Raw genomic sequence first — 25,229 nt, 5'->3', positions numbered from 1 at the left:
GCAGGAGCGGCTCAATATTTTTGGTGGCCTAAAGACAAATCTCGACGAGGGGCCCTAATTTGTTAACAAAATAAATTTGTATATTTTTGTTTGAAATCTATTCTTTTAACTTTTTTAAATGATAATATAACTAATCCGATCCATTTAGATTCTCCTAATACATTATTGATCCTAATGCAAAATTGTTATAGGATAGGTATTTAACAAAAATTAATTCTTGTTATCCTATTGAGTATATGGATCTGAGTATTATCTTCTACTTGTTATATTTCCTTTAACGTCGGCTCTCACCCTCCAAGAACTTCCCACATTTCTCTTTGGGTAACTCGAACTCACAACCTAGTTGGAAGTGGAGGGTGCTCACCACTAAAACAACCCACTCTTGTCAATAATAATGGATATCTTTATACCCTTTAAATAAAATCAAATTTTACCCATTAAATAAAAAAATCAAAGATATCTTTATACCCTTTAAATTATTAAAATCTCAACTATCAGCGCTAGTCACAAATTAAAATTTTCTTTTCCTTTTTGTATTAAGTTATTTACTTTTTAACATTAAGATACTCAATTTATATATAAAAAAATTAAAATTACTACCAAGGGAAAGTGGGACCCCAAAATTTAGGGGCCCTAAGTCATTGCTTGTGCTGTCTTACCCTTGAGCCGCCTATGACTAAGTGTACGTAGGCCAGGTCGGTTCGAATTTTTCAATTACCAAACCAAAAATTGTTTCGAATTTTTAAATCTATAAACCAAACCAAACCAACAACAATTCGGGTTTTTCAATTGCGATTTTTCTCGGATTTTCGATTTTCTCGAGTTTTTCGGGTTTTTTTTCCCGACAAAATCTTCATTACATAAAATTTATAATTTGTGCTCTAATATTTCTTAGGTCCTAGTAGGATAAAACTATATAAGATGTTACCCAATAAAATAACACAAAATAATGTAAGATGAGTCATGATTATACTAAAATACTCAAGAAATCGCATAAGATAAATATAGCTAATTAATAAGCCATAATAAAAATAAATATAATCTAAAAGTATAAAGTCATGTTAAAATAAGTACGACTAATAAATATTAAGTATTAATTACATGACTAAATAATATTTAATAGTGAGATATTACTGGGTTGATGTTGTTGTTGTTATTGACTAAATAATATTAAAAGTAAGTTATGCATTTTCACTATCTAAACCAATGCAAAACTAAAAAAAATATCCATTACTATTGTCATTCCTACTATTGAATTGATTTTTTTTTTGTTAGCATTAGTATTGATTTGATTTTGATTTGTTTTGAGTTACTAACTTTTACGGGCTATAAAATATATTTGACTATACAAAAGTTCTAAGTCCAAACTTGAAATATTACATTAAAAGAGAGAACTATTAAAGAGTTTAAAAAATATTTATAAATTACATTACAATAATTATTTTTATGCACGAAATATTTTTAAAACTTCTATACATATAATGTCGGATTGGTTTGGTTTCGGTTTGACTTTTTTTAGTTAAAACCAAACCAAACCAAACCAATTATGGTCGGATTTTGTTTTCTAACATTAAACCAAATCAAACCAACCCATAGTCGTATTTTTTTTCTCGGCTTGACTCGAATTATCGGTTTGGTGCCATTTATCGGTTTCCTTTGTACACCCCTACTAAACACAGTAAAGCGGGACATCTTATAAAATTGAAATATGACCCCTGCTCAAAAATGACATGCGCAAATGGGGAAATGGTTCTAAATTGCTCCATTTAAGTAATATAAGGTAATTGAAATAAAATCATCAATTCTCCTCCAAAATTTTTATTTGGTTATTTTCTAAGAATGTTGAGTTAGGTATGTTGAATGCATATAGTTAAATATCCATTGCAAAAACCAAGTGACATGGAAAGACTATTATATTGCAGTAAGAAAGCTACTAAAATTTCAATTTCTAAGTAAAATAAAAGATTGAAAGGTTGAGTAAAAATTGCATATGTACATATTCAACAGTTATTGATGGAAACACAATCTGATTGCAAGAGAATAGAGTTGGTTTAATCAGATTAAGATTACATGAATCAAAAGTGATACTAGTTTAACTAGTCATTAACGCCGAAGCTAGAAATTTTTGCAAAGCTATTCAAACTTGAAAGAAGTTAAAAAAAAATTCCGACAAAGGGTGTTCAGTATGTGAAATGCACCTCTAAAACTTAATGTTTTATCTATATACACAGTATAATTTTTTGACGAAGGAACCGACCTTCGAGTAATGTAGGTTCGCCCCTATTAGTCATGGTGTTTAATGTTAGTTTAACTTGTATATTAAATATATAGCGGTAAAAGAAAATAGTAAAAGATTAATTTGAAAGAGCAAAAACATTATATTAAGTTAGAAGACTTCAAATAAAAAATAGTACCTAAAAATTATGTATAGTATAATATGGCATTTGTTGAGACATTTAAAATGAATAGTGTAATACGCGTGTTATTTGTGCATACCTTTTACAATTTATAATTTAAGAAAATGACCATTTTAAATTTATTATATATAAAAGACAGATTATGCCCGGAATAAAGTAAATTTATTTTTTTCAAAAAAAAAGAAAAAAAACTCTGTAGTCGATTTTTCCCTTTTTTTTCTCGCTATTTCTCTTCCTTTTCTTCTCTCTTAATTAGTTAGAAATCGCGCCTATTTTTGAAGAGTTATCATATGAACGGCAAACCAAATTCCCATAAATACCCACACCATTACTTTCAAGAGAGGAGAGGGGGGGTTATTTTGGTAAATGCACAAAATGATAGTGGGACAGTGAGGAACTGAATATTGAGGAAGTGCGAAGTGAGAGAGGTACAACAAAATAGTAGAGTAAAAAAGATATCAGAAGGATGAGGGTTAAATGGTAGCAGAGTCAGAGAGAATCGTTGTATAGGCGATGGCCGGAGACGGATTGACGGCGGCGGCGGATTTTCCCGGCGGAGCAGCGGTGGAACTGCAATACGCGGGGGCAAAGACGTCGGTGTGGTGGGATATAGAGAACTGTCAGGTGCCAAGGGGATGCGACCCTTACTCAATCGCTCAGAATATAAGCGCGGCATTGATGAAGATGAACTATCTCGGACCGGTCACCATCTCTGCCTATGGAGACACCAATCGCATCCCCTGGCCCATTCAAAATGCTCTCTCTAGTACTGGAATCGCTCTCAATCACGTCCCGGCGGGTACACTGACAAACCCTCGCTTCATCTTGCTACATGTATCGAAATTGATATAATAAATAAATAGATAAATTTATGTCTATCTAAAAGACGAAATGGTTTACACCTTATTTGATAGGATATGTTGCAACAACTAAGCCTCAATTCAAAGATTGGCTATATGAATCCTCACCGTCCTTTTTGCTACATTTGTCATTTCATCCAAATAAATGAATGAATAAATAAAGGTGTCATTCTCTCACAACTTAAGATTTCAGATGAAGTGGTTACATCAACATTTTCTGATGTTATTGTGTTAATTGACGAAGCGAGCCTGGCGTCAACCAAAAAAGTTGAACAATGGAGAAGCACGGTAGAGAGTAAGGCTTTTAGAATAGGTAGAAGTAAGAGTGAAGATATGAACAGCAAGTTTAGCTAGTATACGAAGATTGAAGTTGAGGTGAGATTAGACGGGATTGCAGTACTTAAATATAAACAATTTAGATATCTAGGCTCGATGCTCTAGGAGAATGATATGATAGATGGAGATGTTACATATACAACCAAAGTAGGATGGTTAAAATGGATAAGTGCTACCAAAGTGTTATTGGAGTGAATGTTGCACAACCTGTAATTATGCCTGATGCACTGTCTTAATGCATAAATTTATAATATCTTTAGTTACTTATCAAAAAAAAAAAAGATAGGCGTCACAGTGATGCAGATGCTAAGATGGATGTACTATCATACAAGTAGCATACACTGAGAATAAAATGAGAGCAATTCAATGGAAATGGTCAAATCATGTCCTACATTGACTTTAGATGCACCGGTCCATAGGTGTAAAAACCTAGCGAGTGAACACTTTAAAAGAGGACGAGGTAGAACTGAAATCATTTGGGAGGAATTTGTCTCGAAAGACCTACAGTCTTTTGGAATCCATGCGGACTTAGTGAAAAATAGGTTAAATGGAAGAAAAAGATCTTCATAGGATATACCAATTAGTGGGATTAAGTTTTAGTCGTGTTAGTTCGTTTCCTTTAGGTCCAATATTTTTAGGAGTTTGTTAGCCCTTCCAGAGATTTAACTTATATATATTAAATTGAAAGGAGTTTAGATGTAGTATATGGACAATAAAGATTCATATAGCTGGCCCTAACAACCCAGCTTGCTTGGGATTGGTAGCTGTTGTTGTTAGTTACATCCTTCTAACATTTTAGTGTTTTCAAGCTAAGTATAAATGCATATTACCAATTGAATTTTGGCTTCTTAGAAAAAAAATTGAATTTTGTTTCATGTAACAGGGGTTAAGGATGCAAGTGACAAGAAAATTTTGGCGGATATGCTATTTTGGGCAGTGGACAATCCTGCACCTGCGAATTATCTGCTCATTTCAGGAGATAGGGATTTCTCCAATGCCATTCATCAGTTACGCATGAGGAGATATAATATTCTTCTAGCACAGCCTTTACAAGCTTCTGCTGTTCTTGCTGCTGCTGCCAAGAATGTGTGGCAGTGGACAAGCCTTGCTGCTGGAGGATCTCCACGAGAGCTTGCTTATGGCATTAAGACATTACGCCAAGAATCAACATTGACTCCAATTACTAAACCTATATCTGTGAACCAACCTGCTTATTCCGAAGCCAATGCCAATACTAATGCTTCTGGACCCCAAAGGTTATCTAATCCTGGACGCACTGCAGATACTAAAACTAAAGCTATTTACGTACCTAAGAACTCGAATCAACTGAATATGACAGGCATGTCAAGTATGCCAGCTAGAATTGAAGAAACTAGTAGCAGCCATTGCCCACAAGAACCAGATGTTGCACCAAAGCAGTTTGCACCACATCAGTTTTTCGCAAAGCCTGATAGTTCAGAGAACCTTAGCAGTAAATTCATAGAAAATAAGCATGCTCAACGTACTCAATCTCAACCTCTTTTAGTCCCAGATAAAATTGCGAAATCGAACTCTTGCCAGAACAATTTGCAGCCTGCACCTCCATCGCCTGAAGGTTCTGCAGTTTTTTCTACACCATTTGTATGTCATCCTGATGCTGTTAGGGGTAATTTATCTGATAGCTCCATAAATTTTCATTATGCTTCTCATTTTAAATTGACAAAATAAGGAAGTATTCTGACCGAAACTGAATTTTATTAGGCCAGATAGTTTTCTTGAGGCTGCTAATGGTGGTAATTTGCTTGCAGATGGGGGTGATATCGGCGGTTCTCTTAACAAGGGTCCTGCACGTCCTGACTTTTCCTTCCCTTCATCCTCATTGGGGGTTTCTAAATCTGTCCCATGTAATTCAGATTTGGGTCTCCAGCTTCCTGAACACATTCAAGGTCTTATAGGGGTCATCTTGCTTGCCTTGAATACTTTGAAGCTTGAGAAGATTGCGCCGACAGAAGAAAACATTACTTATTGTGTACGCTATGGTAACTCAAAAGATCGTCATACAGATGTTACAGCAGCCTTAAATTCTGCACTAGAGCAACAGATGATATTAAAGATAAAAGTACGAAATTTGGAGCTATATGTTGGTAGGACTGAGAGGATCTGGAATTGCGTGAATCCACTTGGTGGAAATCTTAACCAGTATCGAGATGCAACTTGGAATGCGATTGAGAAATTTCTCTGTTCAGCTGCTGGACGTTCAGCAATAGCAGCATCTGAATGCAGGTAAACAATTTCTGTTGCATGTTTTTTTAGTAATTTCCAGAGTTCTTTCTGATGTCCCTTTTCCATCCAGGTATGAAGCAGCTCTAGTTCTTAAAAATTCATGCTTAGAAGACCTTACATTGGGTGAAGTAATTCAAATCCTGGATATGATTATCACGCTGAAGCGTTGGATTAAAACTTCGCACTCTGGTTGGCAACCAGTTGTTATCACTCTTCCAGAAACTAATAATAATAGTGGTACCAGAGTAGATACCTAGTTGAGAGAGCTCTTTCAATATTTTAACATGTCCTCGTCAGAAATGGATCAAATATCTTGGATTTATGGATTTTAAAAGAAGCTCAGTTAGATGGTATGTTCAGTGGATCGATAACACTGGCACAAGAGCAACATCATTTTTCCTTTTGTGGAATGCTTTTCCACATGCTATTGCAGCTGATATAGCGGGCAGCTTTCTTCACCATGGTCGACCTTACGTTAAACGGATGGAATTGTTATCATGCTTCTATCCACCTAACAATGCTGATGGATCTCGTAATCTTTCATTCCAGCTTCATGGTTGCCAACAATCCTGCATTTCTTTATCTTAAAATTTCCCTCTCTCGAAAATTTGTTACCATTAAAGAATCTACTATTGCTTTCACCTTACTAGAATTTGGAGCATCCATGAAGAATGTAGCATGGTTACTGGGTGAGTAGAAAAGAAGCACAGATGTTTGGATGGCAGGTTGACAGGAATATTTTGTAATCTCTGCTGTTGTTCTAGCTAGAATATAAATCTAGAAGAGTCTGTTTAGAATACCGATCAGTTACCTTGATTTTTGGAGCTTAAGACCACAAAGTGCTCTGTCAAACGGAGTATGTGGATTTACTTGGGAGGCATTTTCATTTGTTTCCATAACCTCATCCTTTCGCCTCTTCTTTTTGTTTATTGGAGGTTATGACTACAAAGTACTTTGTCAAATATTGTATCTATAGATTTACTTGGCAGGCACTTGCATTTGTTTTCATTTCATACTTTCCCTCCTATATTTCTCTCATTTGATTGGTATTATGCTTGTTACATAGTTTGTTGGGAGATCATATCTGTTGTATGTATTTGTTTTCAGCATTTCCTGAATAAACAACTTTGTTAAAAAAATTCTGCAAGTTTCTGACAGGTTTTTGATGTTGTCCATATGTGCGTGGGGCATATGGTGAGGTAAAATTCAACGTTCAATTTGTTATTTCACATTGGACGAAGTAACTTGTCTTTTCAGGGTTTCGTTTTGCTACAATCCTCGACCAATAATCGATACTCCTATTAATTAATCTCGACATGCGAACCTTTTCTACTTAGTTTTCACTCTAATAGTAACTAATGCTTCCATTAGAATAACTTGCTACAAATATTATGCCTAATAAAATTTGGAAATGGCTCAAAGCCTCAAACACAAAATGTTTGTTGTCCAACCCTTCAACATCACGTATTTTGAAGGAGAAAATTACCGTAACAGAACCCGTGACCAGGGGCAGATTTAGGGACCCCTTAGCTGGAAAATTACGTATCATAGACACTGCTCAAAAGCATAGCCCAGTGGGTCAAGGGGGTTCAAAATTTATATGAGGTCACCAGTTCAATTTCCACTAACTTGCCTCCACTACTGCCCGTGACATGTAGGTAATGACATCACGTGTTGCGCTATTACCCCTAGACCAAAGCACGGGGGCGTTAAAACTCAACCCATATAGCTTATCATGCATTCCCAATATTAGTTGTGATAAACTTCTTTAAAGACTGAACTATTTCGCAAAATACTATTGACCTCTGTGGATTAAACGTAACACCAGATGCCCTCACATTTATCTCACATGGCAAAAGAAAATTTACAATTTACCATGAAAACACTTCTACTTCTAATTTCCCTTAACCCAACCAGGAGTCCCCCTTGATCAAATACAAATGAATCAGCCTTCTTGTGTACAAAGGGCAAGGATAAAGCCAATATCAACAACATCGTGGCCAGCAAGAGAAACAAGAAAACCAAGTGGTCGCTGCCAATTTAGGCTGTGACTCTGGTTGTTTTAACTGTGTTTGTGATTGTGGCCGTGATCGTGGTGGTGATTGTGGCTGCACTTCTGGTTGTGAATCTGGTTGAGGTTGAGGTTGAGGTTGAGGTCTATCCATTTTAGCAGAAGGTGCTTTGAGTGAGCCAGTTTTCCCAGCATCATTAAGTAGTCTGCAATGAACCAAAAGTAATTATAAACAGTTCAAATATATTTCATGCACGGAACAATGGCAGGGCACATTTCACCCAAACTTGAAAATAAAAAAACTAACAAGATCATCTTAAATGTGAAACTTTAGCAGAATGAGAAGCGAGCACACTATCAGAGAGAGAGAGAGGCAGTAGACAACGGAAGAACAAAACAAGTAGAGGTTATACTCGACCACACATTTAGCAAAACGATAACATGGTTAAGTCCAGATCCAAAGACGAATAGAAGGTAAAATCCACCAGAGAAGTTCTTGCTGTTTTATCCCTTTTCTCAATAAAGCCATCAGTTGCACTTCTATATATGTTTCTTTAAGTTCAAAACGCATAGAAAAAAAGACGTATCTGTCAAAGTAAAACGCCTTAAAATGTCACGAGACTATTTTTCTTTTAAGCAAAATTTTATAACTGAACATAGGCCAAAAAGTTACACACTAAACTTTTTACAAGTTTTTGCAATGCTTATTTAAAGAAAGCTTGCATGTGTAAACTGAGCACCAAAAGATCTATGAATCATGAAGCAAGTAAACATATGGCCCATGAAAGAGAAAACTTGTCAATATTTGTGCTTAGAATCAAAACATACAAAATTGATATGTAGGATAGTTTTATATGCAATCTGCTAACAAGATACCTCCACAAGAACAGAAGCAGAAAAGAAAACCATAGTGCAGTGCATTCCCTCAAACTTGACGAAGGGGAAAAAGTATGTATTTTTGAGAATATTTTAGCGACATATGGAAGTCGTGAAAAGGAGATCTTACACTGGAAAAGCAAAGGAACTGCTGCTGTTTCCGCTCTCATTGGAGAGGCGGGGTGAAGAAGCATGACTTGCCTCAGTCGGGGGAACAACATTACCATCTGACTTGTGGGGCGCTGAGGCAGTATGCTGAACTTCATCGACATTAGATGTCTTTTCTTTGCTGTTATTTTCATGATTTTCCACAAAGACTATTTTGGGGGATTCGACAATCTTTTCTTGCATAGCGGGAACCTCCACCACACTTGCACTCTTTACCTCTTTATCCGTCGCCACTTCTACAAGAGGCAGGGGAAGGTTTGGAGGTAGGCTCTTCTTTTCATTGGATTTAACTTCAGGTTGTGCATTATATGGATTGGCCGGAGAATTACTCCATTCTTCTGGCTTAGTTAGTTCGCCAGATCTATACATCATGTTGAACTGATCTCTAGAGAAGCTGTTATTTCCCATATGAATACTAAACAATGACTCATTTGAAGCAGTACTCCATTCCATAGGATTATTAGGCTTGCTTGAGAAGACAGACGATGGAATACGATTGGGGTCATAACCCGGAGGATGACCCATGGTATGTATTGGAGGAGACTTCATCGGCGAAGGGTTAGCTCCATTCCATTCATCAGGAAATGGCAGAGCCTCCATTTCACCACGTGGAGATGCACTTATCATGCTCCACTGTGGTGTCTGATTAGGAACATCAGGAGAAGACGAAGATGCTGGACTAGGTGATAAAGAAGAATCTTTTTCAGATTTTGTGTATAAATCCCCGAGAGGGTCCTTTCGACTAGTATTTAGTTCCAATGAATCCTCAGATGAAGAAGGCGATGACGGAGAAGATGAGGAAGGATATAAACCGGTTGTTTTCACTTCCATAAGTGGTTTTCTATCCTCATGTTTAGTCTCAGGGTGTTGCATTAAAGGCTTATTACCACTACTCCAATTCTCCATTTCTTATTTTTCTTGTCCAATCAATAGAAATCTTCAGCACTTAACGTAGTTCGAGTAATCGTTCTCCTGCACAACATGAACAAATTCAACAAAAATGCATACTGGTTTGATATGGGATCATACTTTTTGAAACAGAAATGCCGGATATTAAAACAGAATTTGATAGATTATGAAGTTTAGCACAAATATTTGTTCCGCAAAAAACATTGAAAGGTAAGTAAGGAGTAAAACATTGCTTTGGAATAACCTACTGATATTTCTGGACAAATGTGATAAGAAACTACTGTAACTTAATGCCTGTGCTTATAAAGTTTGTCTATAATTTATTTCTTCCAGTTTTATAATTTTCTTTCAGAGAACTAAATACATTTTAATTACCAGATTTGTTTCACTTAATAAAGTGGGAATGTAAGGGCCATTTTGACATTCTTGGAAATTGGAAAAGCCTGAAACCAAAAAAAGCTCACACATTTTATCTCTAAAATTCTTGGATGAGATAGCAACACAATTAATTTCCTTACCTGGAATCTGCTAAACAGAATGAACATCATAAATCCTTTAATCTGGATTTTAATCAACATAAAGCATCATATCATGAGCAATTTAAACAATAACCTGACTAATTCTTGTTAATTGTGCTCGTTAATAACAGCACCTCTTCAGGAAATATCATTCAATTCAATTTCACCTATTTGGACTTGTTTTATTCCAACGCTCAATCATATACATGATTCAAATTTAATTTCACCTAGCCAAAAAAATAAAAGAAATCGTTCAGTTTCTTTTTACAGGCTCTAATTTTTTTTTACAGAAATTCGTGTTTTTTTAATGAGCTTTAATGCTAAAGAAAAAGAGCAAAAAACAATTGAATTTACCTATAATCCCACCAATCCTCAAAACCAAATCTTGATTATTAGCTGTATCTTCTTTGCTAATGATAATCCAAAGATAAAAAAAGATACAGCTACTTACCCCTCAATATTGTGAGGTAAGAGATTGAAAAATTCAATGAATTCGAATTTGAATAAAAGATGAAATTCTATAATTTTCCTAAGAGGATAAACTTCAATAGAAAATACAAAGGATTTAGGGCTCAGAAAAAAAGTAATAGAAACCAGAGGGGAAAAAAAAAAGAATCAGTTTTAAGGGTTTTATTTTAGGTAAATTTATTGCTTCAAAAAAGGAAGGCCCAGCAGCCATTTCGGTGATGTCTGATCTGTTTTTCCGTATAACTGTATAACCAACCGTTGGCGCCAACTCTATATACCCGAAGAATATACTCAGTATTCGGGTCGGGTATAAATGCTTGGTCCAATTGGTGCCTACCCGGCCCACGTTTTCTAAGCCATGTTCCCCAATCCTATCCATATTTTCATTATTTAGAGAATAATATGCGCTCAATTACTCAACTTGGTTTGATTTTCCAATTATCCAATTGAGTTTAAGTTTTATATATTGACAACATAAAAAATATTTACGCAATCATGTTACTTGATAGACAATTAATGCAGGTATTGAGACCATTAGAATTAGATTGCAGACGTTCTGCATTGTATTATTTATATTTGTTCAGGGTAGTTGTACATATAGCATTACGAGTAGTGCCAAGCAGTTAGTTGAGTTAGTTAGCCTTCCTAAAGTTAGTTAGTCAGTTAGCAGTTAGTTTGGGTTTGTGCTCCGTTAGTTTTTCTTCTGGTTTGCATTACACACACACTCTTTAGTTGAGCTAATGAGATTGAGACTTTCATTTTCAAATTCATTCTTCCTTCCTCTTGCAAATGCTTTCACTTCTGGTCTTCTCCTCTAAGTCTCCACTTACGCCATTGGAGCTCTTCTCGAGCTCAATTGCACATTTGCTTTGCTGATTTGATATGGTATCAGAGTGCAGTTGATCCTACGCGCATAAGATTGGTATAGATCATCATTAGCTCGATCTACATTTCTCAATCGCAGGTAATTTCCGTCTTTGCGAAAAGCTAAGGTTCTTAGATCTCTGTTTCTCTTTTCCTTTTCGCATCTCAGATATTGTTAATTAAGTAATCCTCATGGCTAATGATAAAGAAATCAAACACATCGATGTGGACTCAAGCAAGGAGTCCACTATTGACTCAAGTAGTCCATTATACATGCATCCATCGGATAATCCTGATTTAATGTTGGTACCAGTCCCTTTTAATGGGATTGGATACAGATCTTGGAGACGGGGTGTGCTTCGAGCAATGTTAGTTAAAAATAAACTAGGTTTCATTAATGGTGATTGTAAGAAACCAGATTCAGAATCTCCAAAGTATAGACTATGGGAGAGATGCGATTTAGGGAAGGAAATTGCTGATAGTGTGGAATACGTTAATGATTCTGTCGAGTTGTGAAAAGAACTGGAGGATCGTTATGATCAGACGAATAGTGCAAAGCTGTATCAAATTCAGAAAGAGATAAATGATCTGTTGCAAGGAACACTGGATATCACTGGGTACGATACTAGGATGAAGAAACTATGGGAAGAATTTAGCACTTTAAGTGCAAAAACACAATGCAGTTGTAATTGTACTTATGGAGCCAAGGAGAACATGTACAAAGCTGAACAAGATAGACGATTGATCTAGTTCCTTATGGGACTTAACGAAGTGTACATTGTGGTAGGGGGAAGCATTCTCATGATGAATCCCCTGCCATCTTTAGCCCAAGCCTTCTCCTTGCTGATTCAAGAGGAGAAACAAAGAGAGATCAAGCCTAGCAACCAATTGATGTTCGAGTCTACCTCTTTGAATGTCAATACCTCTAAGAAGCCCACTTTCAAGACCAATTATAACCTAGGAAATAACTACACATCCAATAGTAGACCTCGTCCTGTGTGTGAGCATTGTAGAAAGCCAGGACATACCAAAGATAAATGCTATAAACTCCATGGATACCCTCAAGGCTTCCAGAACTCTAACCAGCCTTTCCAAAATAACAATCAGAGGTTTCAAGGAGCTAATCAGAATTTTCAAAATCCCAATCAAGGTTTCAGGTTCAACAAAGGAAAAAGAGCAGTAGCAAATGTCCATGGTCCTCTAACTGACATGATGACTAACAATGGAGATGAGGGTGAGCACCACAGTGAGATTCAGGGAATGAGTTTCACCAAAGAACAATAGGGTCAACTCATGAGCTTGCTGTAACACTTCAAAACCAGTAGTGGAGGGGAGGATCCCAACAGTTTGAACCTGAGTTCTGGAGCTGCCAACTTTGCAGGTATTGTAGTCTGTACCTCTTCAGTTGACTTTGGTAAATTGTCATGTAGGTGCTTTAAATCTAAGACTGATACATGGATACTAGATTCAGGGGCCTCAAACCACATGACCTTTAATAAATCTTCAATGTGTGATATTACTGTCTTACCTTATCCCCTATTAGTCATATTACCAAATGGTTACAAAGTTAAAGTAATAGAAGTTGGAAGTGTGAAAATTGTACCTAGAATTGTGTTACACAAAGTCCTCTTTGTCCCTTCTTTTAAATACAATCTCATTTCTATTCATTTGTTGACTTTACACCTCAGAGGAATTGCATTCTTCACTGATAGTATTTGTATGTTGCAGGCCCCTTCTCTGAAGAGGCCTCTAGAGATTGGTAAAGTCAAGGATGAACTTTACCTCTTGTGCTCTCAATGCTTGAAACACAAAGATACTAGTTCTTCCTCAACTACAACCAAGTTTTCTATTCCTTGCTTGTCTGTTCACCCATGTGATGTCCAAGATGCTTACTTTCCATGTGTATATAGTCCCCTTTTGAATAAAATAGCATCTGCTAGTAGTAACACTGATGTAAATGTTCCATCATCTGTAAATAAAGCCATAAAATATGTTTCTCTGAATTCCCATACATCCCATGAGAATGATATTTTGTGGCACAATAGACTTGGGTATGTGCCCTTTGTGAAAATGAAGGGAATAACATCTATACCTGTAACCGTTTCTTTTAAACAACCTTTTGTGTGCTTAATATGTCCTATGGCCAGACAAAGCAGACTACCCTTTCCTCAAAGAACCAATAATTCTAGTAGTATTTTTGAACTGTTGCATGTCGACCTTTGGGGACCTTATCACACTACCACTCATGATAACTACAAGTATTTCATCACTATGGTTGTTGACTTCAGCAGAACTACATGGACACACCTTTTGGCATGCAAGAGCAATACAATTCAAGTCATTAAAGCCTTCATTTCAATGATAGAGAACCAGTTCAAGACTACTATAAAAACCATAAGAACAGACAATGGCGTAGAGTTTACCAATAAGAAAGTAACACCTTTTTTTAGTCAAAAGGGATCATTCACCAAAAATCCTGCCCATACATACCATAACAGAATAGTGTGGTGGAGAGAAAACATAAGTATTTGCTTGAAACAGCTAGGACACTCTTATTCCAGTCAAAACTGCCTTTGAAATACTCGGGAGAATGTGTACTAACAACAACTTACATCATAAACAGACTACCTACTACATACCTTAGAAATAAATCTCCCTTTGAAATCCTATACAAAAAGAAACCACCATACTCTCAAATGAGAAGTTTTGGCTGCTTATGTTACCCAACAGTACCTAGAGTCCATAGGGACAAGTTTGAACCTAGAGCTATTCCACATGTTTTATAGGCTATCCCTTTGGAGTCAAAGGGTATAAAATCCTGAGTCTTGCTACCAAGAAGATTCAAGTCTCAAGAGATGTATCTTTCCATGAAAATATTTTTCCCTTTGCAATTGTTCTAGATGTTTCTTCTTTTCCTTCTGTGCTAAAATGTGTTCCTTTTATTGACTTTGTGGATGACACTGATAACAATGTTCAAACTAATATAGAAAGCAATATAGATGGTGCAAGTCACATGGACAATGAACTGTCACCTGTTAGTAACAATGAAATATCACCTGCTAGTATCACATCTACATCACCTCCTAACAATCACATTATTGATAGTCTTCCATTTCTAGAGTCATCTCCAGTATCAAACCTTAATGAACCAGTGTTGAGTAATCATTCTCCTCAAGAAGTAACCAGAATAATCCCTGTCTTAGAAGAACCCAAAGAGAAATCAAAACACCTGCATACTTGGATGATTATATTTATAATGTACCTAAACTACACTCGAACAGTTGTATACCATCTTTAAATGCACCATTGTCAAACCATCATTCTGTTTCCCCTGAGGTTCTAATCCATGATAGTCAGTCTTTGATGCAAAGTGTCTGTCAAGATAATGAACCTTCTTCATATGAAGAAGCAACTATTAATCCTGCTTGGCAGGTGGCTATGACACAAGAGTTTGAGGCATTTCATGCCAATAACACATGGGATTTAGTCCCACTACCAGCAGGGAAGAAAGCCATAGGCTACAGGTGGGTGTATAAAGTGAAACATAAAGCTGATGGAAGTATTGAAAGGTTTAAGGCTCGTTTGGTAGTAAAATGATACACACAACAAGAGGGAATTGATTACATAGATACCTTTTCACCAGTGGTAAAGATGACCACTGTGAGAGGACTCATAGCTGTAGCAGTCAAAAGAGGGTGGAACATGTTTCAGCTAGATGTAAACAATGCTTTTCTTCATAGAGATTTGAATAAAGAAGTGTTTATGGAGGTCCCTCCTGGAGTAGTAGTATCTGAACCAGGATTAATCTGTAGGCTAAACAAATTTCTATATGGCTTGAAACAAGCTAGCAGACAATGGTATGCAAAGTTGACAGAAGCACTATGCTCCAGAGGTTATGAACATTCCATGCATGATTATTCATTGTTCTACAAAAAGAATGGGGCATACTTGGTATATGTAGTAGTATATGTTGATGATGTGATACTCACAGGAACAGATCTTGAAGAAATAAGGCTTTTGAAGAATTTTTTACATGATAGCTTCAAAATCAAAGATCTAGGGAGACTTCAGTACTTCCTTGGCCTTGAAATTATTTATAAAGATGATGAAGTCATCATTTCCCAAAGAAATTTTTCATTGACCTTTTAAAAGAGTATAACTGTCTCAGCTGTAGTTCCTTATCATCTCCCCTTGATCCAAGTGTGAAGTTAAAAGCAAAAAAAGGTGCTCCCTTGTCAGATCCCAGCTGCTATAGGAAGTTGGTTGGGAAATTAAATTTTCTAACTAACACAAGACTGTATATTGCTTTTAGTGTTCAACATCTAAGACAGTTCATGCAAGATCCAAGGGAACCACACTTGAAGGCATCATATCACATATTGAGGTACTTGAAAGCTGATCCCAGCCTAGGAGTCTTCTTCTCCAAGAATGCTAATTATACAGTAAGAACATACTGTGATTCTGATTGGACATCATGCCCAGACTCCAGGAAGTCAGTTACTGGGTATGTTGTCCTACTGGGAGATAGCCCTATCATCTGGAAATCAAAGAAACATGAAACTATTTCCTTGTCATCAGCTGAAGCAGAGTACATGTCCATTAGAAAGGTGGTTGGTGAACTAGTGTGGTTACAAAGGCTACTTGAAAAGCTCACACTCCTCTTCTCCAGTCCTATTAAAGTCTTCTGTGGCAGTTAATCAGCACTTCACATAGCAAGGAACCCAGTATTCCATGAACGAACGAATCATATTGAGGTAGACTGCCATTTTGTTCGAAACAAACTATAGGATGGGCTCATTTCTCTACATCATATTAGGACTGATCATCAACTTGCCGACATTCTTACTAAAACATTAACTGGGATCAAACATTCCAACATTCTCGGCAAGTTGGCAGTGACAACTTCACCTCCAACTTGGGGGGGGGGGGTATTGAGATCATTAGAATTAGAATGCAGACATTCTGCATTGTATTATTTATATTTGGTCAGGGTAGTTGTACATATAGCATTACGAGTAGTACCAAGCAGTTAGTTGAGTTAGTTAGCCTTCCTAAAGTTAGTTAGTCAGTTAGCAGTTAGTTTGGGTTTGTGCTCCGTTAGTTTTTCTTTTGCTTTGCATTGTATATATATATACACTTTAGTTGAGCTAATGAGATTGAGACTTTCATTTCCAAATCCATTCTTCCTTCCTCTTGCAAATGCTTTCACTTCCAGTCTTCTCCTCTAAGTCTCCACTCACGCCATTGGAGCTCTTCTCGAGCTCAATTGCACATTTGCTTTGCTGATTTGATAGCAGGTAACTTTATATGACACAGATTTAGGGGCGAATGTAGCCCTTTACTTTAACATTCGATACGAAATATGATTATATATGTAAAAACTTACTAAAATTTTAACAAATATTACAAGTGAACTCATAATTTTAACAATATAATAAGTTAAAAATACAATAAGTTGAACCTATTAAATTTAAATTTTGAATCCGCATCTGCACGCATTGATTGATATCATCATTCAACAAATAGTAAGTAAGCTGCTATAACAAATTAAATGCAAGTGCACGAAATTGTGATCACCGTCGTGCAAACTACGCCAACCAAAAGTCAGGTTTGGTAGAGTCTGTATTTAATTATACTAATAGGATTATTTTAGTTAATGTGTTGTAATTATAAGATATCTAGAAAGCTTGTGTACTGATTTTATGGAGAAGCAATTGTTGCGCAATAGAATATGGAACTGTGTATAGTAACTCTCCCTCAAACACTATCTCTCATCCCTCTTCTTGTTAAATTCTCTCTTTTAGTTTAGTAACTTTAATTCCTAGCTAGGATCAACTGAGTTTGTTGTTGTTGTTGTTGTAGCATGGACGACAACAAGGAAACTTTATATTCAATTAACGGCGAAGCCAAATTTTTTAGAAAGGGTACACAAAGTTTACATATTTATCATATACTTTTCGCGTTACAGGAGGATTTGTAAAGGTTGAATCTGCAAGATGCCACCAACAATGTATTCCAATTCCCTAGAAGACTTAGTAGATCAAGTCTGGTGAATATGATAATGTACCCGTTTACATTTGAAGGCTGAGAATTGAGAGGAAAAACATACATAAACCCCCAACTAGAATGATGAAGTCATAATAAAAATGAATAATCCCAATTATCAGCAATTCAAACTTTGACAAAGACCAGACTCCTGAAGCTGTAAACCTTGAACCTGCAGGGGTAAAAGTTACACAAAATTCACATTTTGTCATCTTAGATATAATGAAGGAAAAGAAACAGAAAAAATTACGATCGCATATAATATATACGTACCATAGGTTGATGATGAGGTCGATTTTTGGAAGGTGGCAATGGCAATAGTGTGCTGGCCTTTCTATTTCTACCAATCAAAAGCCTCTTCGAAACAGGGGACATCATTTGATCAGTTGGACTTGTGTACCTGCACTAACCCAGTTTTGGTTATTCGTCAAACAGTGAAGCGAATTCAAGATTTAAATTTGACGGACTTGACCTTTACTGAACCTATTTTAAATGTATGTTTTCGAAATTTAATATTTATTGAAATTCTAATAAAATTTTCTCTCCTTTGATTCGACAATCTGTAGAGAATTTAATTTGTAAGAGAAGAAAAGTTATACCTTTCAGGGTATTTGAATGTCTTAGGGAGCTTAAGGCAATGAGGGGTATTCCCACTTTTGATTGGAGAATTTTGAAGAACAATTGTTGGTCGAATTAGTAGCAGCGGTGTTTTTGGTTCTGCTACAACAGTAGCTTCTTCACTAACAAGAATTTTTGATTGAACAATAGCTTCTTCATTAATGGGAGTTTCAGATAGAACTATTTCCTGCACTCCCTCCATTAATGAACTAATTTTACAAGCAACAGAGAGATTTTAGGAAGATTATATGAATTAAATCTGTAATTGAAAAATGGATTTGGATAGAGAGAGTGATTGAAATGGGAAAGGAGTGGAGTGAATTTTATATACTACTATTATTATACAGAAAAACGACCGTTCAGCATAAGGATTTCAACGGTCGAATTCTTGGGGCTGTATTAAGTGGACGACAAACCTATTTGCTTTTTTTAATCGAGTAAAAAGAGGCCAACTAAGACAATTCCAGAATGTCTTTCAAACCCAACGGGAAAAATGCTTCTTCTTTTTGTTCACTTATTTTTTGAGAAAATTTTATGTGGTCCTCCTAATTCTTATTTCCACTTGGGCACCCAAAGGGTAGTCAAATGACCAATAAAATTTACTATAGTAAAGTGAGTGCAACCTTGGATATTAAGGAAAAAATATTATGTGATTTTTTTGCTTAAGCTTTGACGGACAAAATTATGCTTTATGCTGATACGAGGTAGCAAGTATTCAATGAAATAGTCGAGATAAGCATAAGTTTGCCGGACACTACGGTCTACTTGTACTATTCTTGGTAAGGCCAATAGCAGAAATATTAATGAATCAATCTTTTCTTTTCCTTCTACTTGTGTGAGTAAAAATTGAATTTAAAAGAAGAAAAGAAGAAGAAGAAGAAGAACAGATAACCTTTTTATAGCACACCATAGTTTGACTGGCAATGCAATAGGTATTGCGCACTTTTAAAAGTGAAGTTTATCTGTTTTTCCTTTTAATAACAAGTCAATGCATAATGGGCATTGCATAATGTGCAACATTAATCGGTTGCCCACAGGACCGTAAGGTCTTAGTCTTACAAAACAAGACAATTGTTTTAAAAAAATAAAAAATCACCAAGGTTTCTTGTTTTCCATCCAAATACAGATTATGTAGTAGCTCCCTGCTCGGGATCCATGTTAAAACGTGACAATTTACCCCCCAAAAATAATTCTAGAATTGCAACAACTATAGGTAGTGGTGGCAAAATGATTAAAAGAAAATAATTATCCACTCATATTATCCGTTAAAAAATTTAAAAAATGGGCCGGACAATGAGCTTTTAAAAAACGGGTCAAATATGGATAAAACCATATTATCCACTTAGAAATGAATAACTAATGAATTTAACTTTTACATTTGTAAAACTTCAAATTAGGGGTTCTTAATGTTTGGGAGACTAGGAATTCTCCCATGAGTGATTATATTCAATAAGTCATGGATAATATGGATATCCATATTATCCGCCGGTTAATCCCTTTTTTATCCGTATTAAATATGGGTCGGGTCGGATAATTTATCTATTTTTTGCATTACCCATTTTTGACCTGCCCGTTAGCTACCCCTAACTATAGGGGCATCAAGCTGTTAAACCATACTTTGGGAAAGAGTGGTAGAAGAGATGGTGAAGAGAAGTGTGTCTATTTTCGAGAACCAGCTCGGGTGAGGAGAGAAGTGTGTCTATTTTCGAGAACCAGTTCAATTTCATGCAAGGTCTTTTGACTACAGAAGCCATTCATTTGGTGAGGAGATTGGTGGAGCAGTATAGGGCAACGAAGAAGGACTTGCATATGGTGTTTATTGATTTAGAGAAAGCATACGATAAAGTCCTGAGAGAGGTTCTATGGAGGTGTCTGGAGGCTAAAGGTGTGCTTGTAGCTTACATTAGGGTGATTAAAGACATGTATGATGGAGCTAAGATACGGGTAAGGCAACAGGGGGAGAATCATAACACTTCTCGGTTGTGATGGGGCTGTATCAAGGACCAACCTTTAGCCCGTTTTTATTTTTCTTGGCAATGGATGCATTGATGCAACACATTCAAGCGGAGGTGTCATGGTGTATGTTAGTTGCAGATGATATAGTTCTGATTGACGAGAGCCGGGTTGATGTTAACGAGAGATTAGAGATTTGCAAACAAACTCTTGAGTCAAAAGGTTTCAAGCTGAGCATCCCTTAGACGTAGTACTTGGAGTGCATGTTTAGCAACGTTACCTAGGAAGAAGACACAGATGTGAGGCTGGATACACAGTCATTCCCAGGAGAGAAAGTTTTAAGTATATTGGGTCAATAATACAAGGTGATGGAGAGATTGATAGGAATGTTATAAATCGTATCAGAGTAGGATGGATGAAGTAAAAGCTCACTTGCGGTGTTTCGTGTGATAAGAATGTTCCACTGAAGCTCAAAGGTAAGTTGTACAAAGTAGTGGTTGACTGCCTATATTGTATGTCCGGTCAAGAACTTTCATGTCCATACGATGAAAGTCTATGAGATGGATATTGAGATAGGTGTGTGGGCATACCAGTTTAGATAGGATTAAGAATAAAGTTATTCGGAATAAGGTGGGTGTGGCTTCCGTAGAGGATAAGATGCGGGAGGCGAGGTTGAGATGGTTCATGCATGTTATGAGGAGAAGCACAGAAGCCCATGTTAAAAGATGTGAGAGGTTGCCTTGGTGGGTATGAGGAGGGGATGAGGTTGGTCAAAGAAGTCTCGAGGAGAAGTGATTAGGTTGGGACATGGCGCAACTGGAGCTTATTGTGGGACATGACCCTTGATAGGAGGGCATGACGGTCGAGGATTAGGGTAGTAGTGTATGGGTCAAAATCTGACCGAAGTAATCTTGTGTAAGAGATGATAACTAATAGCTGATTAGGCCGAGATCACACTTAAGGAATAACATATTGGCAAGCTGAGCAGTTAAGGTCGAGGTCGAGCACTCAGATCGGCCCAAACGGCTAGTTTAGTAATAAGATATTTTAAAAAAAATATTCCAAAGAATATTCTCTGCACTTGTACTTTCAGTTAGGTAGGGGAAATGTCCCATATAAGTAGGAATAGAGAGAGAAGAGAGGGACATCTAATATTCTCTATAATAAGCTCTCTCTAGAAAAGTTGACTCTCAAGTAACTACAAACATTGTCTTTACAAAAGATTCGATTTGCTGTTGGTCCCAAACTTTCTCACATCAGATCCAAGAAAGCTTTCTATATTTCCACGTTTGATTGCCTTACATCATTGTCAGAGAGAGAATCATCCACCTCATTGAATATTTGGGTAAATACTTCTCTCTATTTATATTTATTGCCATTTATCATATTTATTGCTTGTCATTATTCCCTCATTCATTCATAACAACATTATTAAATACCCCCTTGGTATTTAATAGCCTTGAATGCAGTTTTACATTATTGACGTCCACTAATCTCAGATCTAAGATTTATTATATTAAACTAAGATTTGCTCATTATCATCTTGTTAAATTAGTTTAACAAAAAGTCTTAATACTTTTTGGTCAAACAATTTGGCGCCGTCTGTGGGAATTTTCTAGTTAAAATTTTAGTTTCTTCTAGATCTAAAAAAATGCACAAAACTTTGCAAAATCCCGTATTTCCTTGTTTGCACAAATCTAACAAGGCAGGCAACAAAGAGGAAAAGATAAAGGCGATAGCCAACCTCACTGCCAATCTTCTCAACACCATTAACGAAGTGGACGAAGCGGAGGGTGAAGACATAACACCAAACACCTCTCCCAGGCGAAACAACTCGCCTCCACCTATCGGCAACGTCATGACCTCGCACGGCAAGTGCACCTATACATCCACGACATAAGAGGCACCACTAGCAGTGAAAAAGTTACTTGAGACATGGTTAACAAATAAGCTAACCGGCTTCCTCGACAAGCCCGCTCGGAGGTCGAATAGGGAAGAAACAAAAGCTAGTGTTGCATCAGTAGCTGACGAACAACACGCTCCCCCCGCATCAGGTATTACTCATAATGTTAGTGATGCAGGTAATGACACCCTCACAACTATTTTGAGGAAAATGGAGGAGATGGAGATAGCCAAATGAAAGAGCACCAAAAAAGGGTAGACAAAATACCGGGTGCCCCAAAACTTCTGCAAAAAAGAGATGCCGGTCGATTCGTTGAGCAACAATATAGCGACGAGGCTGCATCACACGCCATACCAAAGACCTTCAAAATACTTGAAAATATATGACGGCACGACAAACCCGGAGGATCATGTTGTCACGACCCAAACCGATGAGCCACGATAGGCACCCAGTAGAGTAAGGTAACGAGTGCCTATCGTGGCCTATTTGTTTGGGTCGTGACACATGCAACCCACTATGTCGTTGCAGTAAAAGGCAATGACCTAGCAAAAGAACAAGTATCATCCATATTGCTGAAAAAGTTTGGAGAAACCCTAATTGGAGGAGCCCTGACTTGGTACTCATAGTTACCTGCCCGTTCCATAGAAACATTCAAGGAAATAGAAGACAAGTTCGTCACCGCCCATGCCGGGGCCAAAAAAGAGAAAGCGAGGGTGAACAACATATTCTCTACTAAGCAATCTCCTAGCTAAGGGCTCAGGGACTTCCTCGCCCGGTTCAACCGTGTAAGAATGACCCTTCTAAATGTATTTGAAGGATTGGCGGTAGCTGCTTTCCAGAACGGGCTAAGCAAAAGTGGGTCGTGGGAGACCAAAAAGTTGCTCAGCCGATTCATGAAATACCCTCCAACCACTTAGGACGAGATACACAACGCCTACTATGTCGAGGTAAAAGCCGACAGGGGTGATCTCAATGGACCTACCCAACGTCTGACCTCGGTCCAAATGGAGTCTAGGAAAGATCGGAGAATGACAACAGGAGGGACCTAGCGGGATCCTGACCTAATCGAGATAGACATCAGCCTTATGTCAAAGGCACCTTCATGCCACCTCCACGCCACGATGAAGGCCCATCCAGGCCGCAAACGGGAATTCACCGAAATGAGAGAGGTATGACCCCTTTATTATCAGCTTACAATTTTTCTGTTTCCCTATCAAAATTAGTCTACGCACTAGAGAATCTCGGCCTAAAAGTGAAATGGCCACAGAAGATGAGATCCAACCCAAGCACCAAAAAGTCAAATACCTTCTGCGAATTCCACAAGGAATGGGATCATAAAACTGAGGACAGCATCGTCCTAAGACAGGAGGTCGTGAACATGATTCACCAAGGGCACTTGAAAGAGCTGATGAGTGATCGTGGGAGGGCCAATTTCGCCCGAGGGCGGGAACAACACCAGGGACCGCCCAAACTACCCTCCCCAGTTCGGACCATTCAAATGATCATCGGAGAAGGCGACGACGCATATACCAACAACGTGAAGTTCACCACCACCCATAAACTCAAACGGTCTATCACCCACGAACGGTATGATGAACTCGAAGAAAGTATCATCTTCGATAAGTTAGATACCCACAGTTTGGTCTTTCCTCACTATGATGCTTGTTTCATTACTTTACGTGTCTTTGATACTGATGTAAAACGTATTATGGTCGATGATGGAAGCGGAGCGTGCATCATCCATCCTTGAGTTCTCACCCAAATGAAGCTCGAGGACAAAATAGTGCCATGTTGCATCACACTAACATACTTTAACAATGCAGTTGAGCAGACATCTAGAGAAATCACACTGCCCCTCCTAGCCGGCGGTGCCACTTTGGAGATCACGTTCCACATCATGGACCAGAATACATCGTACAATGCCATCATAGGCCGACCGTGGATACACTCCATGAAAGTTGTCCCCTCCAGCTTATACCAAGTCATTATTTCTCATTCCTAGGGAGTATCCTTCATCCGAGGAGAGCAACGCACGGCCCGAGAATGCTACCGCATCGCCCAAGACTACACATACACCCGACAATTAAAAGGAAAGGCCGATGAGGCATAGCAATTAACAAAGCCGGGGTCAGATGGCGATGAAAGGAAAGACATCATCAGATACCTTGAAATCATATAAGCCACAAGGTCAACCGTAGAGGACCTTGACCCCATCCAACTAGATGACGCCGACTACAACAAGAAAGCTTTCATCGGCCATAAGCTCCAAGATCCAGGTAAATTTTGCCAATTCTTAAAAAGTAACGTAGACCTATTTGCTTTTTCCCATAAAGACATGCCAGGTATCCCGAAAGAGATAGCAACTCACTAGTTGAATGTCGACACTTTTTACCCCCAGTGAGGCAAATTGGACGAAAGTTCAACTCTGCAATAAATGATGCGGTTTGCGAAGAGGTCAAAAAATTGTTAGTGAACGATTCTATCAGAGAATCAAAGTACCCTCAGTGGGTCGCCAATGTAGTCATGGTGAAAAAAAAGAACAGAAAGTGGTGGATGTGCGTAGACTTCAAAGATCTGAACAAAGCCTGACTAAAAGACTCGTTCCCGCTGCCCCATATCGACTAACTCATCGACGCTACAGTCGGGCATAAACTGCTGAGCTTCTTGGATGCCTACTCAGGCTACAACCAAATCCTCATAGAGGAGGAGGACTAGGAAAAAATCACCTTCATCACCCACCAGGGGACATACTGCTACAGGGTGATGCCTTTCGAGTTGAAAAATGCAGTGGGCAACATACCAGAGGTTAGTGACCAAAATGTTCAAAGATCAACTCGGCAAAACCATGAAAGTATATATAGACGGCATGTTGGCCAAGTCAAAAAGGAAGGAAGACCATATCGACCATTTGAGGGAAGCCTTCAACATACTCAGAAGGTACGACATGAAATTAAACCCCCAAAAATGTGCTTTTGGCGTAACATCAGGAAAATTCCTCGGCTTCTTGGTATCACAATGAGG

General features: G+C 37.6%; 5 protein-coding genes across 7 annotated transcripts; 3 read left to right on the top strand and 2 right to left on the bottom strand.

Moving 5' to 3' along the window:
- Positions 1-2,871: 2,871 nt before the first annotated feature.
- LOC104216339 (uncharacterized) lies at positions 2,872-6,883 on the top strand. The gene is made up of 4 exons (XM_009766357.2): positions 2,872-3,216; positions 4,497-5,258; positions 5,401-5,875; positions 5,946-6,883. The coding sequence occupies exons 1-4, from the start codon at positions 2,931-2,933 to the stop codon at positions 6,130-6,132; spliced, it is 1,710 nt and encodes a 569-aa protein (XP_009764659.1). The 5' UTR covers positions 2,872-2,930; the 3' UTR covers positions 6,133-6,883.
- Positions 6,884-7,636: 753 nt separating this feature from the next.
- On the bottom strand, positions 7,637-10,957 carry LOC104216340 (uncharacterized). Of its 3 annotated transcripts, XM_009766358.2 has the most exons (4): positions 10,712-10,957; positions 10,452-10,584; positions 8,893-9,902; positions 7,637-8,092 (listed from the first exon to the last, which is right to left on the bottom strand). In XM_009766358.2, exons 3-4 carry the CDS (start codon positions 9,834-9,836, stop codon positions 7,861-7,863), a joined length of 1,176 nt encoding a protein of 391 aa, XP_009764660.1. In that variant the 5' UTR covers positions 9,837-9,902; positions 10,452-10,584; positions 10,712-10,957; the 3' UTR covers positions 7,637-7,860. The 3 variants fall into 3 exon arrangements, with proteins under 3 accessions (XP_009764660.1, XP_009764661.1, XP_009764662.1); XM_009766359.2 differs by lacking the exon at positions 10,452-10,584; XM_009766360.2 differs by lacking the exons at positions 10,452-10,584; positions 10,712-10,957 and adding an exon at positions 10,215-10,290.
- Positions 10,958-11,881: 924 nt separating this feature from the next.
- LOC138882409 (uncharacterized) lies at positions 11,882-12,439 on the top strand. The gene is made up of 2 exons (XM_070163154.1): positions 11,882-12,181; positions 12,263-12,439. Exons 1-2 carry the CDS (start codon positions 11,882-11,884, stop codon positions 12,437-12,439), a joined length of 477 nt encoding a protein of 158 aa, XP_070019255.1.
- Positions 12,440-12,445: 6 nt separating this feature from the next.
- On the top strand, positions 12,446-15,286 carry LOC138882397 (uncharacterized). Its single transcript, XM_070163153.1, has 6 exons — positions 12,446-12,923; positions 13,071-13,288; positions 13,418-13,660; positions 14,476-14,497; positions 14,590-14,842; positions 14,971-15,286. Exons 1-6 carry the CDS (start codon positions 12,446-12,448, stop codon positions 15,284-15,286), a joined length of 1,530 nt encoding a protein of 509 aa, XP_070019254.1.
- A 2,357-nt stretch (positions 15,287-17,643) lies between these two features.
- Positions 17,644-18,648, bottom strand: LOC104216341 (uncharacterized). The gene is made up of 3 exons (XM_009766361.2): positions 18,334-18,648; positions 18,008-18,134; positions 17,644-17,906 (listed from the first exon to the last, which is right to left on the bottom strand). The coding sequence occupies exons 1-3, from the start codon at positions 18,552-18,554 to the stop codon at positions 17,853-17,855; spliced, it is 402 nt and encodes a 133-aa protein (XP_009764663.1). The 5' UTR covers positions 18,555-18,648; the 3' UTR covers positions 17,644-17,852.
- Between the last annotated feature and the right edge of the window lie 6,581 nt (positions 18,649-25,229).

Source organism: Nicotiana sylvestris, chromosome 2 (assembly GCF_000393655.2).
Source record: "Nicotiana sylvestris chromosome 2, ASM39365v2, whole genome shotgun sequence".
Classification (NCBI taxonomy): Eukaryota; Viridiplantae; Streptophyta; class Magnoliopsida; order Solanales; family Solanaceae; genus Nicotiana; species Nicotiana sylvestris.
The sequence above is the reverse complement of the archived record's forward strand: the minus strand, read 5'-3'. Positions and strand labels throughout refer to the sequence as shown.

Coding starts and splice junctions, on each gene's coding strand:
- LOC104216341 (XM_009766361.2), bottom strand. CDS start 18,554: ATGGAGGGAGTGCAGGAAATAGTTCTATCTGAAACTCCCATTAATGAA. Junction 18,135..18,333: donor ACATTCAAATACCCTGAAAG/GTATAACTTTTC, acceptor GGGTTAGTGCAG/GTACACAAGTCCAACTGATC. Junction 17,907..18,007: donor GACCTCATCATCAACCTATG/GTACGTATATAT, acceptor TTACCCCTGCAG/GTTCAAGGTTTACAGCTTCA.
- LOC138882409 (XM_070163154.1), top strand. CDS start 11,882: ATGGCTAATGATAAAGAAATCAAACACATCGATGTGGACTCAAGCAAG. Junction 12,182..12,262: donor TTGCTGATAGTGTGGAATAC/GTTAATGATTCT, acceptor TATCAAATTCAG/AAAGAGATAAATGATCTGTT.
- LOC104216340 (XM_009766358.2), bottom strand. CDS start 9,836: ATGGAGAATTGGAGTAGTGGTAATAAGCCTTTAATGCAACACCCTGAG. Junction 8,093..8,892: donor AGTTCCTTTGCTTTTCCAGT/GTAAGATCTCCT, acceptor GGTTCATTGCAG/ACTACTTAATGATGCTGGGA.
- LOC104216339 (XM_009766357.2), top strand. CDS start 2,931: ATGGCCGGAGACGGATTGACGGCGGCGGCGGATTTTCCCGGCGGAGCA. Junction 3,217..4,496: donor TCTCAATCACGTCCCGGCGG/GTACACTGACAA, acceptor TTCATGTAACAG/GGGTTAAGGATGCAAGTGAC. Junction 5,876..5,945: donor ATAGCAGCATCTGAATGCAG/GTAAACAATTTC, acceptor TTTTCCATCCAG/GTATGAAGCAGCTCTAGTTC.
- LOC138882397 (XM_070163153.1), top strand. CDS start 12,446: ATGGGACTTAACGAAGTGTACATTGTGGTAGGGGGAAGCATTCTCATG. Junction 13,289..13,417: donor AAGTTGGAAGTGTGAAAATT/GTACCTAGAATT, acceptor TGTATGTTGCAG/GCCCCTTCTCTGAAGAGGCC. Junction 14,498..14,589: donor TATCCCTTTGGAGTCAAAGG/GTATAAAATCCT, acceptor CAATTGTTCTAG/ATGTTTCTTCTTTTCCTTCT.